The sequence below is a fragment of the Physcomitrium patens genome, chromosome 25 (genome assembly GCF_059467195.1).
Source record: "Physcomitrium patens ecotype Gransden chromosome 25, ASM5946719v1, whole genome shotgun sequence".
Taxonomy (NCBI): Eukaryota; Viridiplantae; Streptophyta; class Bryopsida; order Funariales; family Funariaceae; genus Physcomitrium; species Physcomitrium patens.
This window is the reverse complement of record NC_143434.1, coordinates 6981395-6996481: the sequence shown is the minus strand read 5'-3', so window position 1 is coordinate 6996481 and position 15087 is coordinate 6981395. Positions and strand designations below refer to the sequence as shown.

Sequence of the window (15087 nt, the reverse complement as noted above, 5' to 3'; positions counted from 1 at the left end):
ACCTTTCAACTATATTTATTGCTCATAAATCAAAGACAATAAAAAATAAAAAAAATAAAAATAAAAACTAAAAGATTTTAAACTTATTCTAACTTAAAAACTTGATAAATATATGTGGGCAGTAAACAAAATAAAGAATCAAAGAAAATTATTCTAAAGATGGTGTAATGTATCAATCACAATATTATGAATTGTTTTAATTTTAACTTTCCTAATCCAAACATCACAATATCTACTAGGGTATCAAATAGGAGCAAGACAATTTTTGCCAACTTTAATCAACATCTATTTCTTTCATATACTAAATAGAAGAGGAGGAGGTGGAGCCTATATGTTTTCTACCCATCTATGATGCAAGTTCATACTTTCTTCTTGTTCTTCTTTTTATTTATTTTTATTTTATTTTAATTTAAAATCTAGCTAATATTTCTTCTCTTCATACTAGGTCATATTCTTTGTTGTATTACCCAATAGCTTACTTCAAATAGCTACTTTATTATCAAAACTTTTTTCTCCCAAAATTTTCTCCAAATTTGACACCTCCAATTCATTTCAAGAAATTATTTTTCCAAATGCTCAATTCAGAGATTAATAACTATTAACTAAGATATGGTATGCACCTATGGAAAGGGTGACCATGAGGGTTGCCAACGTATAAGGAGGCCACGATGGCGGACAAACAAGAAGCGAAGGTGAAGAGGGATACCAAACCTTGAGAAGGGTACACAAGCGACACTGGCCTCCCTCGAATAAGAACAAAAAATCTACAGAGAGCCACTATGGTGAAGTGACTTCAATTCTAGATGCGAATAACCAAGGACGTCAAGCTGAGTTTGAATGTGGGTCACTGTTGCCAGAAACTCAGAGCTTGATGTTAAGGTGAAGTGGCAACGGAGCTGGGTCATGCACAGAGCCAGGTCTCATGGTTAGTCAGGCCTGGACACATGCATGGTCCACATTCTGCTGCAAGTTGCAGTGGATTTCCATATTGGCCGAAATGTGTTTGTTGTGCAGCGGTGGAAGGAGTCTGAAGTGCCAGGAGTGCCCAACGAGTTCTTGCCGTGGGAAGAGAAGTTGCCTGCCACCATTCGACCGCAGTCTTTTGGCAAAAAATTTGAAACTGGAGCTGATCTTCGCACCATACCACAGCGTTGCACAGCTGCATGTCCGTGATTTGAAAGAAGAAAAAAAAAAAACAGCAGCAGCAGCCCGAATTGTTACCTTCGAAGTGAACCCTGTAAGGATGCAGACTAATCAATGTGCCCAGAGCGGAGGGGCGCAAGTTACATAGCTGACAAGGGCTCAAACATCTCACCAACATCAAGCTTTACAAGGGCTAGTAAACTACATGAAACAGCTGTGGGTCTCTGCGTGGCCGTCACGAGTACAGAGGCCTTAAATGGGGATTTGCTTACAAGAATTGAGTAGAATGCGTGTGCCAGCAGAACAGTTTTGGTTTTTAGGTACTTGGTGCTGTTTTGGCCCTGTTGCTCACCTGTAAAGTTGAAATACCTTTAATTGTGTCACGCTCTTGAACCAACCTGTAGAAGTGGTTAGAAGCAATCCTTGCACAAACCCAAAAACAACCATTCTTCTTGTAGGAAGATTCCAAGTCCACTCCAATCCCATTAATTCCAATCTGATTAATGTTGGTGGTTTAGTGTGATGGAGAGATGGTGGTTTAATGTGTGTTTTTATGGACGGTTTTGGCTAAGTCTATATGTTGGTTCAGTGGCTCAAAGGTGTAAAACCCTTTGGAATTTAATATCAATTAAACCACTACGGCTTTTGCAGTTTTTTCTTTTGGAGCACATCAGAACCTTATTTCTCCATCATTATTATATATATATATATATATATATATATATATATATTTCCAAATAAACCCCCCCCCCCCCCCCGCGATAAGTGAAAAACCTTAAATTGTTGGTTTAAGGTATTCCGACGTTATATGTGTTTGACTGATAGGAGTGAGATATTGTGCCAGGAGGACACAATGTTCAGTTAAGTTGCGCACTATAGTATACTCGTACTTCGTATACAAATTATTCAGCAACGGTGAAGAACATAAAACAAAACTGATGTATGAGCTGTTTTGGGACCCAGATTGTGTTTCAAATACTAAACTAGAGTTCCTTATTCATAAAGCTCAACTGTGGTCTATTTTCTGACCGCGTCGCAGTAACACATGAGGTGTTGATAGGTGCAAGACAGTTATCTGAACAGAACGAGTGAAGCAGATCTGGGGAGATTAATTTCTTGAAGGTGCGATTACGTTCCTGAAGAAATAGGGCAGAAATAAATCATTAACTCGCTATGAGATCAGAAACCGGGGAGAGCAAGACAAAGAACTCTCATAATAGGTCTCAAATGAAACTACTGATCAAGCCTGAGACCTGCACCTGTCAATCGGTGATTTCCCTCTCTTCCTTAACTTCATCCGAATCGGCCCGTTCTTCTGCGGCTGCAGCTTCTTCTGTAGCCGCAGGTTCTTCTGTGGCTGCAGCCGCGTGCATGGGGCCACAGAACCTGATCACGAAGTCTGAGAATATCTGCACAGTTTTGAAGACTTCACCCGGATCCTTCTCTTTCAGCATGGCTTCTAATTCTGTTCGCATGTCCTCATAATCCTTCTCTTTGACATCATCGGCAAACTTTTCCTCATTCACATCATCTTGGATCTGTACATTGAGTTTGACACAGAAAGTGATCAAATAAAGTCGTATACAGCTGGCACTCCTACTGCTTTTAAAGCTTGCCAGTCGATTAGACCATTTCCAATGCGATCAAGGTCAAACTCACAACAGATTATGAAATTAGTCAGAAAAACAATCGCTAGGTGTTATCCCTGATCGGATATCCTCAAACTAGTTCAATCTAAGCTTTATATTTGATCTGACTCATTTTAAAACACAACCAGAAATCCAATGATCTACGTGAAATCCCATTCTAGCAAAAGGCGACTGCTTAGCTCATTTGAGCATTGGGCCTGAGGTACAAGCATCGCAGTCAAGCAAGGGTGTCGAGCTGAAGCTGCACATATCGACAAGTTTTGGGGTCCTCACCTGATGGGCTGTATAATATTCAAGCGATGACCTTGGGGGTCCTATTTTATTTTCAAGGTGAAGAGTAAAATTACCAATTTAAATGCTCAGGGCTCATGTGTACCTTCTTCATAGAAACAATCAATATTTCCATCAGAAACTAGCAATACAAGTTCAAAACGTAGAGGTAATGACCAATAACAGAACATGGAGACCATTGACCAACGATTGGTGTAGTAGAAAAGACTTACTTGTAACCAGGTTTTCTTGAGAAGTTCAAAGATCACAGCAGGTGTTGCTCGTATGCCATTCGAATAAGCAACAGTTGCAAATGCAGCCGGAGAAATACTGTCTCCCTCACCAGACATGACCTGCAATGTCTCTCTGAACATACGCAAAGCCTGTTTCTCCGAGACCGATGAATCAGCGGACTCAATAATCTCGCGAAACTCGTTGAAAGTCAAAACACCATCTTGGTTTGCATCACCAGCTTTGAAAAGTGTCTCGAGTGAGGTGCTCTGTTGGCAGTTCACAAAAATTTGAACGTGATTATTAAGAACATTTTAAAATTCTTAAACCTAAAAAGATGGTGGTCTTAAGTAGTTTCAGTTTGAAGGAGATCATATGGTATCAATCGTGACCATAATCAAGAATTAGAAACTATATCATAAAAGGAAGACAAGACAAAACATTGAAGAAACGCAATCGTAAGCATTCGTTACGAATCCCTCACTTCTTCTTTGGTTATCGCTGGTGCAGCCTTTGTAGCAGCTTTCTTTTTGGGTGGCATCTTGAAATCAGCCTGTAATCCAAATCAAAACCTTCAACATTACAACTCGCTTTGCCGTTTCTAGATACCTTTCAACTCTAGGCTACACAACGTAGACTTACTCAGACCCGTGATTAATATAAGGTAACAAAAAGTGATCTAAAAGAAAGCATCAAGAGAAAACTATGGCATAAATCAAAATGACCCCCCACCCCCCCCCCCCCCCCCCCCTTCCTTTTTTTCCTCTTCCAACATAAGAGACTTAAATAACACTATCTTACACAAATCTCAAAAGCCATTGATGTGCAGAATTTAAACTAGTAACATTACTTAAGCATTACTCAACACTCTATGAACTATTGATCTACAGAAAGCTAGAAAAAATTTCTTTTTCAAGAACTAAAACATTTAGCCTAAGGAAAGGATAACCACTTTGTGTGGTGCTACTTCGATGATGGCCTCCATCAGCAAATCAAAGTCAACTTTTCTAACAGTGGGTGCTTTCACCAACTTTTGCACCTGCAGTAGCACCCCAACTAAAGCTTTATGGCAACACTCACTGTCATCAATCATTAACAACTAAAAATTACTGAGTGCTTATGAACATAAAGAAATAAACAATGGCAGCCAGTAACAACATCCGAGAAAAAGAAAAAAAGAAACGAAACGAAACTTAGAAATTGACCATTGAAGAACGTGGTTTACCTCATTTGAAACTTTTTCAACGGATCCATTAGCTGCCGAGAATTGCTCAATAAAATCTAATGCGACATCCTTATCATCTTTAAATTGTGCAAGCAGTGCGGGTTCTTCTAATAGAATATCCGCCTGATTAGGATTGGTGTTCATGACAGTGTCTTGTTCATTGTCACTTGGGAAAAGAACACCCACTTTGCTTTGTGCCCTGGCTAGGCACCTGAGGTAGAGATAAAAGTCAGGTTCCCCATACCCTCGAAGTGGATCAAAGCCACAAAATTGTTGGAAGAGTCGCAACTGTAAGGCACGCATCGATCATTGAGTAATAGAGAACAAAAAATGATCCAAGGATATTAAATTTGTTCCAACTTCAAACCATCAATTGCTTTGGCATCAAAAGATAACACTCCCCTAAAAACACCCTAATAGCAGAGAAGTAAAAAATCAAATCTGACATTCATGTGACCTAAAAACCTGTTAGCAACCCACGCAAATCAATGTAAAATATATAAACCGTGAATAGAGAAGTTTTACGTACATCCAAAAGTGCTAGAATAGCACTTGTTAGGAACCCATGATTTCAACTATGTGGAGAAACTACACTTCACAACATGTTGGTAGAGAGAAATAATACATGGATTGATAATCATGACCTGGAGTCAAACCAGAAGAGGAGAACGAAAGCGCACATCATCAAGTTTTCACCTTGTGGCACTTGTCTATGCCTTTGACCATCATCTGCTTGATCCTCCTGAAGACTCCGTGCACAGCTGATTCTGCTAGTCCTTTAAGACCGTAAGAATTGAGCATGAAGTCGTATAGAAATTCGCAAGCTGTCTGCCGTTCATTTCCTTGAAGGTCATCAACAGCATCAGCTTCAATCTTCTTTTGATAAACTGCATCCACAAGCTTGACCACCTGCAAACAAAGATGCCGTAATACCCAATCCGTAAAGTATGTCATGAGGCAATGGAAATTTATAGGAATCCTTTATCTCCAGCATGTGAGACTTTTGTTGGTCCAAAATGCAGCATTTCATTAGACACTTAGATGACACATCACCTTCCGCATAGGCTATTTGTCGCTAGTACTTCGATAATAGTTATTAGGGAAAAGAGCACATCAGCATAGGCAACACAAAATTAACTCTCATAAAATGGAGGGATTTCATCAACTGAAAAATAGGAAGTTGATACTGGGAAAGTATGAGGTCAAAAAGTTAAAGGGGACTTCGTAGGTCGAATGAGACACATTAAAGGTGATAATGATGTCGTGATGTAGATGCACAGTCACCATCGACACGTTTCTCAAACACTCACGGAAACAGCAATCCAACTATGAATGACTTCATAAGAAAGTCGGACTTAAATCGTTTCACCCTAGCTATGGTCATTACAAAAGTTTTGATAACAGACCTGATGTTCATTGAACAGCTTGACAATTTTTGGAGGTGGATTGACTTTCATCATCTTGGAAAACGCAAGTGGTATGTTAGGTAAGTCCTTTGGCTTCGTCCTAAACACAAGATAAAACGATCAGTGAGAACACGAATCCTGAGATTGAAAAGCAGTAGGCATGTGAATGACAAATTAAGATATTTAACGAGGAATAAGATTAGTTTGAAATGTATAAGTTTCACACATTTTGGCTGGTGGCTTCTTTTGCCGTGCTAGCAGCTCTTGAACAACAGCTACAAAATTTTTAGTATTTTTTTTCTTTTCTTCAAACCCACGCTGTAGCTTTCCCCACCTGATGGAAATCAAACAAACAAAAGGAAAAAAAAGGTCATCAGCAAGTACAACGATTGTGGAACGCTACAAGCCTTTATAAAGATCGTAGAAATATTAGAATGATGTGTGGTTTTTATTCTTCTATATCATTAATGAAACTCTTAACTGTCAACCACCATAGCAATTTTCATATTACAATTTTCGACATAAATTAATGCGAAATCCAATGCCAATACTTCCTAAAGACGATCTGGGACTAATAATTGTTACCTAGACTTCTTCGTCCCACTTCCACCTTCACCTTCGTCTTCGTCATCCACCTCATCAGGCCCAGTACTGAGTTTCAAATTGCGAAATCTTCCAAGCAAGTTAAAGAGCGTCTGAGTCATCTTTTCTTCCAATTGATCATCAGGAACGTGCTCTAGTACGTTAATGCTGTCCATTGCTAGACTCTTAAGAGCTTTCTTGTCAATGGTCTGAACCTCGACTTCTTCAGCCATGTCGTCAGTAGCTTCTAACATAGCCATGTCTGCAGCTGACAAACCTATCACCTCAGGCTCCTTCTTATCTTGCTCTTCTTCTCCATCAGCTCGATCCCTCTTTACCATCCCGCCTGCCAATGCAAACTCTTCCATGATAGCCGTCACCATCTTTGCCGGAGCTGACACTGGTCTTTTCAGAATGTTGAAGAAGAGGCTCCTTCCTGTCTTTTCTGGATCTGTTTGTACTCCCACATTCGCACGCAGTCCATCAGGGTGAAGGTAACCTTCCGATATCTTACCGTGTTTGTTTGCATTCAGGTCTTCTCGTTTACCTACACCTTCAATAGAGCCCCCAGCATTGCCTTGATCACCAGGACCGGCAGAAACAGTCCCACCATGCTCTCCTCTAGGTTTGGCATCCCCAGTTTCTGCCCCTCCTCCAGGACCGCTACCTTCGGCGTCCTCATCTCCTATATTTAAATTGATTGCATTACTAAAATGAACTAGTGAGGGTTTTCACAAAATGGTTGACTTAGTAATTGCTACGACCCCATCTGCATCATAAAACTCTAAAGTCGATCGCTGTATTTTGAAGAAATAAATTCCAAGACTTCTCCATTGTGCATATTTACTTTTTTGTAAGACCAAAAGTTCAGAGCCTCGCCTATTATTGTGCTTGTTAATGTAAGCATAAATCTACAATCTTCAACAACTAGGATGCATCATTCAAAGTGACGGACAGTCACACAGATGACGCATCTCAAAAAGTGAGTCAAATCAAAACAAACAGACAAGGCCATATTGTTCACAACATCAAACAGAGAAGGAAATTAATACGGCAAGTGGAGTTGAGTTTGTAGTACGTAATGCAAATTAAAACTGTTGAATTGGCACATTAGCCGAGCAGCAGATAATTTACCCCTTTGATGAGATTTCTCAAAGCCAAAGCTTCCATCGTCTCCCACCGCAGACTCTCCACTAGCACCAACTCCATGCTTCCCTTCAATTCCGGATCCATGTTTTCCTTTTCGACCACGAGAATCTCGACCCTGGTCGTCTCCTCCAGCACAGAAACGGCATCGTTTTAACTGAGTCCATTGGACCTCCTTTTCCCTAAGCTGCGCCTGAGTAACCTCTAGATTATGGGTGGTCAATGCTAGCTCATCAGATATTTGATTTATTTTTTTTCTATCAGATTGAATGATTTCTTTCAGATGAGAAGTTTCCTCAAGAGCTGCCAGTAGCTTTGGTTCAACTCGAATTATAACCTGTGGAAGCGATTTAACTGCTTGTGAGAGGGCTGTATGTATGAGTATCTTCACGTTCCATTACTTAAATGAAAAAAATATTGTGAACTTATTGATATGAAGGACTATAGAGAACTTCACAAGTGTGTAGTTTCTGAGATCATATATCCAATAGCAACGACATTTGTGACAGTCTACCACCTAAGTGGGCTTGCTACGAAAGCTAGAACACCCACATATGTTGCAACCACTCAGAACATTATTACGTTATAATATTGAATGACTAACCTCATAAACCCAGTACCTCAAACAAACGAAAGGTGACTAATTGAATTGGCTTATCGATGCATGTGAGATTAGCACTTGAACTCTCAAACCTACTCATACCTTCACCTAAGCAGCAAGAAATATGTAATAGGTCAAAGACTGAAAGGGAGATAGACCTGAGTGAAAACGCGCAAAATCTGCCGCCACACATGTAGCAACATATCTCCTCTCTCTTCACATTGGAGGCGCACCTTTACCAAAGACATGGGTATCAGTTCACAGGCCTTTCGTGGATTTTGTGTACAATTGCCCCTCATTAACATCTGCATACATTTCTAAAACTAAAAGGTTTTTGCAATCGATTCAGTGAGCACTGTTGATTTTCATATGCCAATCTAAATCGTAATAGCTACAAAGAAAGCAATCAAAAAACAATTATAGAATGCGCAACAAACAAATACTGAGGGTTGAACAATGGCCTGACAGGAATTTTCTTGCATACCTGGCGTACAACTTCCAAAAATGCAATTGCATGCAAAATGAAGGCAGAGCATATATCAGCAAATCGGCCATCGTAATGCTCGCAATTATTTTGACGCATTGAATATCTGAGCCATTCTCCTAGAAGTTCAATTTTATCTTTGTTCGCTGGCTGCATCATCATCAAATCACAACAATGATTCAGGAAGACATGCCTTGTTCGAAGTCAAACAAAAACCGTCCGCAATCAAGGTTTTTAGGTATAAAACAGCGCATGAATGAACATTTTGATGCTAAGAAGTTGAACCAAACTGGGGTCTTGATAAGCTACGTACAGGTTACACCAAGAACCAATTACTTACATTCAACGAAAGCTGGTATTTTGCAAGCGCCACACCTCAAAAAACAAAAATTTCTATCGAAAAAAGAGGGAGAAGAGGGAGGGAAAATAAATAAATAAATAAGTAAATAAATAAGTAAATAAAGAGGGAGAGGAGCCAGGAGGAGGAGCAGCAGCAGCAGGCGGAGAAGAAGAGAGGAAACAGAAGAAAAAAAGAAAAGAAAAGAAAGAATAACAAGAACAAGTAGAAACAAACCCTAAAAATTGCAAAGATATGACTGCAGCACTAGCATGTTGGGAAAAAAGATAAGAACAGAAAAGCATGTATGAATTTTCTGTAAGGCTTTAGATAAGTCCTTTCCAAAGAAATCATCACGTCTGTAATTTAGAACATGTATTTTGCAACATCCAACTTAATTTGATAAAGCTTTTCATGAAGCTTATTTCAAGGCAGAATACTGTAGCGACAAATGTAGAATGAGAGTCCGACAACAATCTTCAATCATTATGATTAAGTTGGATGGAAGTCTTACCTGGAGGGCAGGAAACAGCACTACGAACCATCGCTTATCGTTGAAAGAAAGGTGAGTTCTTGTTTCGCCATCCGATCCCAGCAGCTGCATGAACTCTTGCATATCCATAGCATATTTGAAATCAGGAAAATCATCATAATTGAAGAATATTTAATAAAGATCAATGTTGCAATAAGAGATTTGAGATAACGAGGGATTAGACAAGGAGATCAGCCAAAATATCAATAACCTGTCGGATTGCTATAGGATAAACATATCGGATGTGCGCGAACCTTTAGAGTATTCGAGGGAGGAGGTTGACCATCTTTGGTGAAGGTTCTGTTTTGCCCGCACAATGGGCATAAACTAACACTTAATCCAAACACGGGTGATAAACTGCCTTCGCGATCTCGTTCAAATCCCTGGAACCAGAGCGACCTAAAGAAAAAAGATCATCCAACCACGACTAGAAGTGACGACCAATGACCACATGGAGAAACAAAGTTGACCCTAAATATTAACATACCACAATTAACATTTTTTTTTACCTAAAACTGAAACTATAATTCCTCACGTGGATATCAGCAGTAAGCACTTGCACTGTTGACAAGACAGCTTACAAGATTGAAGTACCTGGAACATCCTTGAAGGACTCCGGCTGCGAGATTGTCTTTTCTCCGGTTTGGACACTTCTCCCTTCTCTGGCTGTTCTTCATGTGATTCGTCACCTTCAACAGTTTCTGTCATCCTGGTGATTCTGTTTTCTTCTTCTATTAAGACCAACTCAGGAGACTTGCTGTGGACGGGCTCATTGAAGTGAACCAAAAGGCCCTTCACCCTTTCAAGTAAAGTTTTGTCCTTGATTAATGTTTCGGCCTCCGGTGGTAATAGCATTTGTAAAGATTCTAGAGCATCCCACTCTGCCCTCACCTCCCGTACATGATCACCAGCAAACTGTGGCACCAAATCCATCTGCGATAGGTGTGGAGAAACCATGCGAACCCCATCATGCACCCAAGAAAGTGATTTGAGCAGAGGAAGACTGAAAGCAGCAGTATGCTGTTGACCAGAAATATATAGGAACCGTGCAGGCTATGTTTTTGCATTAAACCTTGCTGTCGGTTAACTTCGGCTGGATTAAATTCATATTTTTAATTTTTCACACATTACCTGGTCAAAAAGCTCACGGAGCTGTAAATCTTTCTGGCACATGACCTCCAATAGCCACTGCTTAGCATTGACAGGCACAATAACTGTGCTCAACCGTGTCTTAGGTGCCACGGTAATATACTTGCTGCTCAACCGAGGGACAACTTGGGTCCCATCTATATTAGCAGACGCCATAACGGATCTAACGAATGCGCTCCGGCGATGGCTGGGCAAAAGTTTACCAAACTTGCTCAGAGCCCGAAGACTTGATCTGCGAGATTCGCCCCTTATGTCTTTGAGGAATGGAGGCTCGTGCATGGCCAAGCCCTCCACATCAAGTTTCTGAATGATTGATGGCGGTTCTCTGGAAGCATCTCGCCACTCTTTATCTCCTGGGACCCGTGGCGTAAAAACAATAGAACGTCCCTCTTCAATATCCAACTCCCCTTGATAATTTTTACCAGGCTCCAAGGAAAAATCGCGCAAAGAGATCCGGCGTCTGTCACCTGCCGTCACGAAAGCACAAAATCGTGGATACATATTCCTCTCTATCCCACACATAAGTTGCCATCTTCGGGTCTTGAGAGTGTTTACCATATCTCACTTGCTCGTTCAAATGAATACAAGCCCTTACTGACAAAATCTGATACACTAAATGAAGCTTAAGCATACTTATAATCTTCTCATGAGTATTCACAGGACAACCTACTCAAATCGGTGCATAACATACATTGCACGGATCCAAAGTAAAAATCGAAGACGGGATGAGACGTAGTCCATGAAAAACCGCACCTGGGAGAGAGACTTGGGAGGTTCTTCTGAGGAATGGAAATGGCAGAGATTCTTTTGGACGCACGGGCAGAGAGGCGGAGAATCGCACCTTGCCTTTACTAGGCATATCATCCCTATCGTCTAATTCTAGTCGTTTCTTCTTGGATCGGCTTTGAATCGAAGATCTTCCTCTGGACGATGCCCTGCTGACAGGAGAGGGAGTGCGGGATCGAGGCGATGTTGAAACTACCTGCTTCTCTTCTTGCCTCGCTTTGATGAGGTCCTCATAATCCACCCAGCTGATCTCTCGCTGCCTCGATTTTGGGGGCGACATGCTTCCCCTCCTGTCCAAATTTCGCAACCCTGAAGTGGGTGTGGTACTTTGGGGTCTTACATCCGATTGTCTTCTTTCAGTCCCTCCCTCTCTTTTGAAAACTTTGTCAGGTACTGGCTTCTTATCCTTTTTAGCCATGTTTTCCTTAGATTGAGTCGATATGGTTGCAATGTGTACTTCCCCTGCTGCTGCGTCAGAAAGAGATGGCTACATAGACCGTCTGTCAGAGTAGCAAGGTAACTGGCAGCATTCAGAGCTACTGCGACTTGGCAGACATGCACATTGGCTTAAGCGTGCGGCAAATCTCCCGACTTACGTTGAAACTATCAACTGCTTCATCGTTTACGTTTTTCTCTGAAGGGTCAATTTCAAGAAATTTTGAAGGACCTAAGTTCTGAAAACTTCAAGAAGACATGTGGACATCTGCTACTGTGACTGAACACGGTGTCCTGCTGCTGATCGTGGTCACTGTTGCTGTGATGCAAGTATGTTTCTACAACAAATGCAACCTCTACTAATTTCGTCACCCCGAAATGGAGTCTATCTTGTTTCTAAATATGAATGCAACCCGTACTCCCCTAACCACATACATCTCTGCGCAAATCAAATCCAACAACAATCTCGCAACACACGTGTTATCGCTGCCCTGAAGATTTGTGTCCACTTGCATACTTAAACAGTTTCAGAGCTGGAGTCAAAATGTTTTTAGTCTTCCAACTACACATGATCGAAAAATCTCATTCAATGCCCTGGTAACTTTCAAAATGGCCTAAGAACGAAAAACAACCAAAAAAACTACGTCTTGGTCGACTTGCCCACTACAGATCAAGATTTTCGAAGAACCACTCCAATTGCAGTTTGCGCTTGATGTCAAACCACGTGAAGAGCCATTTCCCCTGCCGTCGTTGCTCACCTTTCTAACCGTCGTTCCAAACCTCGTTTACCAGTTCCGTGCTACATCGATCCAACTTGCAAAACTACAATCACCGACTAATTATATACCCTACAATTATACCTGTGCGGCATCAATGTAGTAGCCCACATCAACCTGAGTATCCCACTTCAGGACATGAATGTACGAAGCACCATCTGATGATTTTCTCTACGACTTCTGGACAGATACATCATCATTTTGCAAACGAATGTAGATCCCAACGTCAGGTTCGCATATGGGGTACAAACCTGTGCCTTTGAGCCATTCCCAGCATGAATTCCAGTGTGCACGTCACCACTAGTACTGATCAACCACGAAATAAGCTCCGAGACTGTAAAATGTACACACTGGGCTCGTGAGCAAAAAGCACACCAGAGAGTGGCAAGTTAGTTGCAGCAAAACCAGTAGATTGTCCTTCAATTTCAGCTGAATCATCATGCTTGGGACCTATGGCAAGCCATGCAGACTGGTCGCCCTCATGAAGAGTAGAACCCTTCCAAGCATCTGCCGTTTGGCACCGATTATGAATACGTATATTTTTGACAATTAATGTACAATGAAATGCCATTGACTTGCATCTGATTTGGGTACTTTATCCATTATATAAAACAGTTTGGATATAAGATAAAGAGACAAAGAAGTCTTTTCATTGGCTGAACTGGGGAACATGGATGACAACATTAATGCTACATCCTCAATTGATATTACTACACCTTATATGACCTCTTTGTATACAACTAACTAATAATATATATATATATATATATATATATATTTATGTATTTTTTTCTTTCTTTGTTTTAAGAAAGAATGGTAGTTGAGAAGGAGATAATAAATATTTTATAAAAAAACAAGTGTCATGAACATACGTATTTGATTTAATAATTATATGATTAAGTAGAAATAATTAAAAATAGATTAATTTTATAATATCTTTTAAAGATGCTTCTTAGAAGCTTTATAGATGTGATTTTGATTTTATATGTATTTGTAATTGATTGATAAGTTAGAAACTTAGTCAACAAGTTCACCATGAATCATACATGTTGATAGCTTATGGAACAAGCTAACTATGTAGCATACATATAGAAAACTTGCCTTGCAAGTTAAGATAAGTGTCTTGCAAAGTCAACATGTATTGGAGGTTTTATAGAATATCATTATGTAGTTCTTAGTTAGATAGTATATATGGAGGCAAGAATGAAGCCTTTTTCACTCTTGTCAATACTTTTCTAATCTTTTCAAGTGACACAAGATTGTATTGAGTTTTCTTTCTTTGAAATTCATATCCTTACTAGTTTCACAAGAGTATTAATTCATTGTTCTTTTCTTGTTTTAGAAGTGAATGCATTATCCTACTTCTATTATTGTATTTTGAAGGTGGTGGACTATCCACCTTTGAAAAAATAATTTAATTTTATAACATTAATATTTTTTAAAAAATAAAAAATCACATCTCTTTATAGAAGTTTTTATTTGATATTAGAATTTGTAAATTATTTTCTTCTAATTTGGCTTGTGGATTTATTAAGTTATTTGAAATAAAAGAAAAAATCATAGATGTTACACTTGACAAAAGTAAAAATAGATTTACAACTATTATAGGTCTTTACAAGCTTGTGAATACTCTTAAGATGGAAATTTCATATATCACCAATGCCAACCATAGAAGCATTATTCCTACATCTATAGAAGAAGTCTAGAATCTATACTAAGAAGTTGTGCAGTTAAGTGAAACAAGTAGATAAATCTCATAATCATAGTCAAGAAATCTTACTCTTACAAGTATGAAAGAGATAAAGATTAGTATGTCTAAGAAATTTGATAGAACAAGATTAAAATTTTGAAGATTTTTGCAATAATTGAAGTTTGGATGAGAGAATTATGCTTATGTAAACTTAAGCTACTAATTTGATACCTATTTTCTCTTTTCTATATATATTAGGAGTTTTAAGATACTAGCAAAAAATCAAGGAATTGGTTTAGAAACTAGACTTTAATTTGAATATTTTATGTCCAAGAATTGATAGTATTGAGTCTAGAATGAGTGAGATATGGCTGGTTAAAACCAACAAATTAAAACTAGGGTTTTGAAGAAATTAGAAAAATAGAAGATTTTGCTTTTAAGCTAGAACTTGAGCTTCAAGTCGAATTTGAAGCTCATTTTTTGTGTACATGTTACTATAATAGAAAGAACCTATGTTTAAAATCTCATGTCAATTGAGACTCTAACTTGGGAGAAATGGTGAAATTTGTTCTCAAGTATCTAAGATTTTGACTTTTAAAGGTACCTGCTACAATTTTAGTGATATCAGATGATCGGTAACAAATT

General features: G+C 39.3%; 1 protein-coding gene across 6 annotated transcripts; it reads right to left on the bottom strand.

The window, feature by feature from the left end:
* Positions 1-1999: 1999 nt before the first annotated feature.
* On the bottom strand, positions 2000-12108 carry LOC112277602 (uncharacterized). 6 transcript variants are annotated; one of them, XR_016500863.1, is made up of 18 exons: positions 11509-12108; positions 10738-11222; positions 10201-10539; positions 9861-9989; positions 9589-9672; positions 8738-8887; positions 8412-8486; positions 7641-7989; positions 6510-7191; positions 6151-6258; positions 5925-6024; positions 5215-5427; positions 4519-4806; positions 4246-4332; positions 3778-3846; positions 3296-3562; positions 2403-3171; positions 2000-2279 (listed from the first exon to the last, which is right to left on the bottom strand). XR_016500863.1 is itself a non-coding variant. In XM_073531436.2 (18 exons), the coding sequence occupies exons 1-17, from the start codon at positions 11957-11959 to the stop codon at positions 2406-2408; spliced, it is 4152 nt and encodes a 1383-aa protein (XP_073387537.1). In that variant the 5' UTR covers positions 11960-12108; the 3' UTR covers positions 2000-2279; positions 2403-2405. The 6 variants fall into 6 exon arrangements, 2 of the variants coding, with proteins under 2 accessions (XP_073387537.1, XP_073387538.1); XR_016500864.1 differs by having other exon boundaries at positions 2000-2681; positions 3066-3171; XM_073531436.2 differs by having other exon boundaries at positions 2403-2681.
* Positions 12109-15087: the final 2979 nt, after the last annotated feature.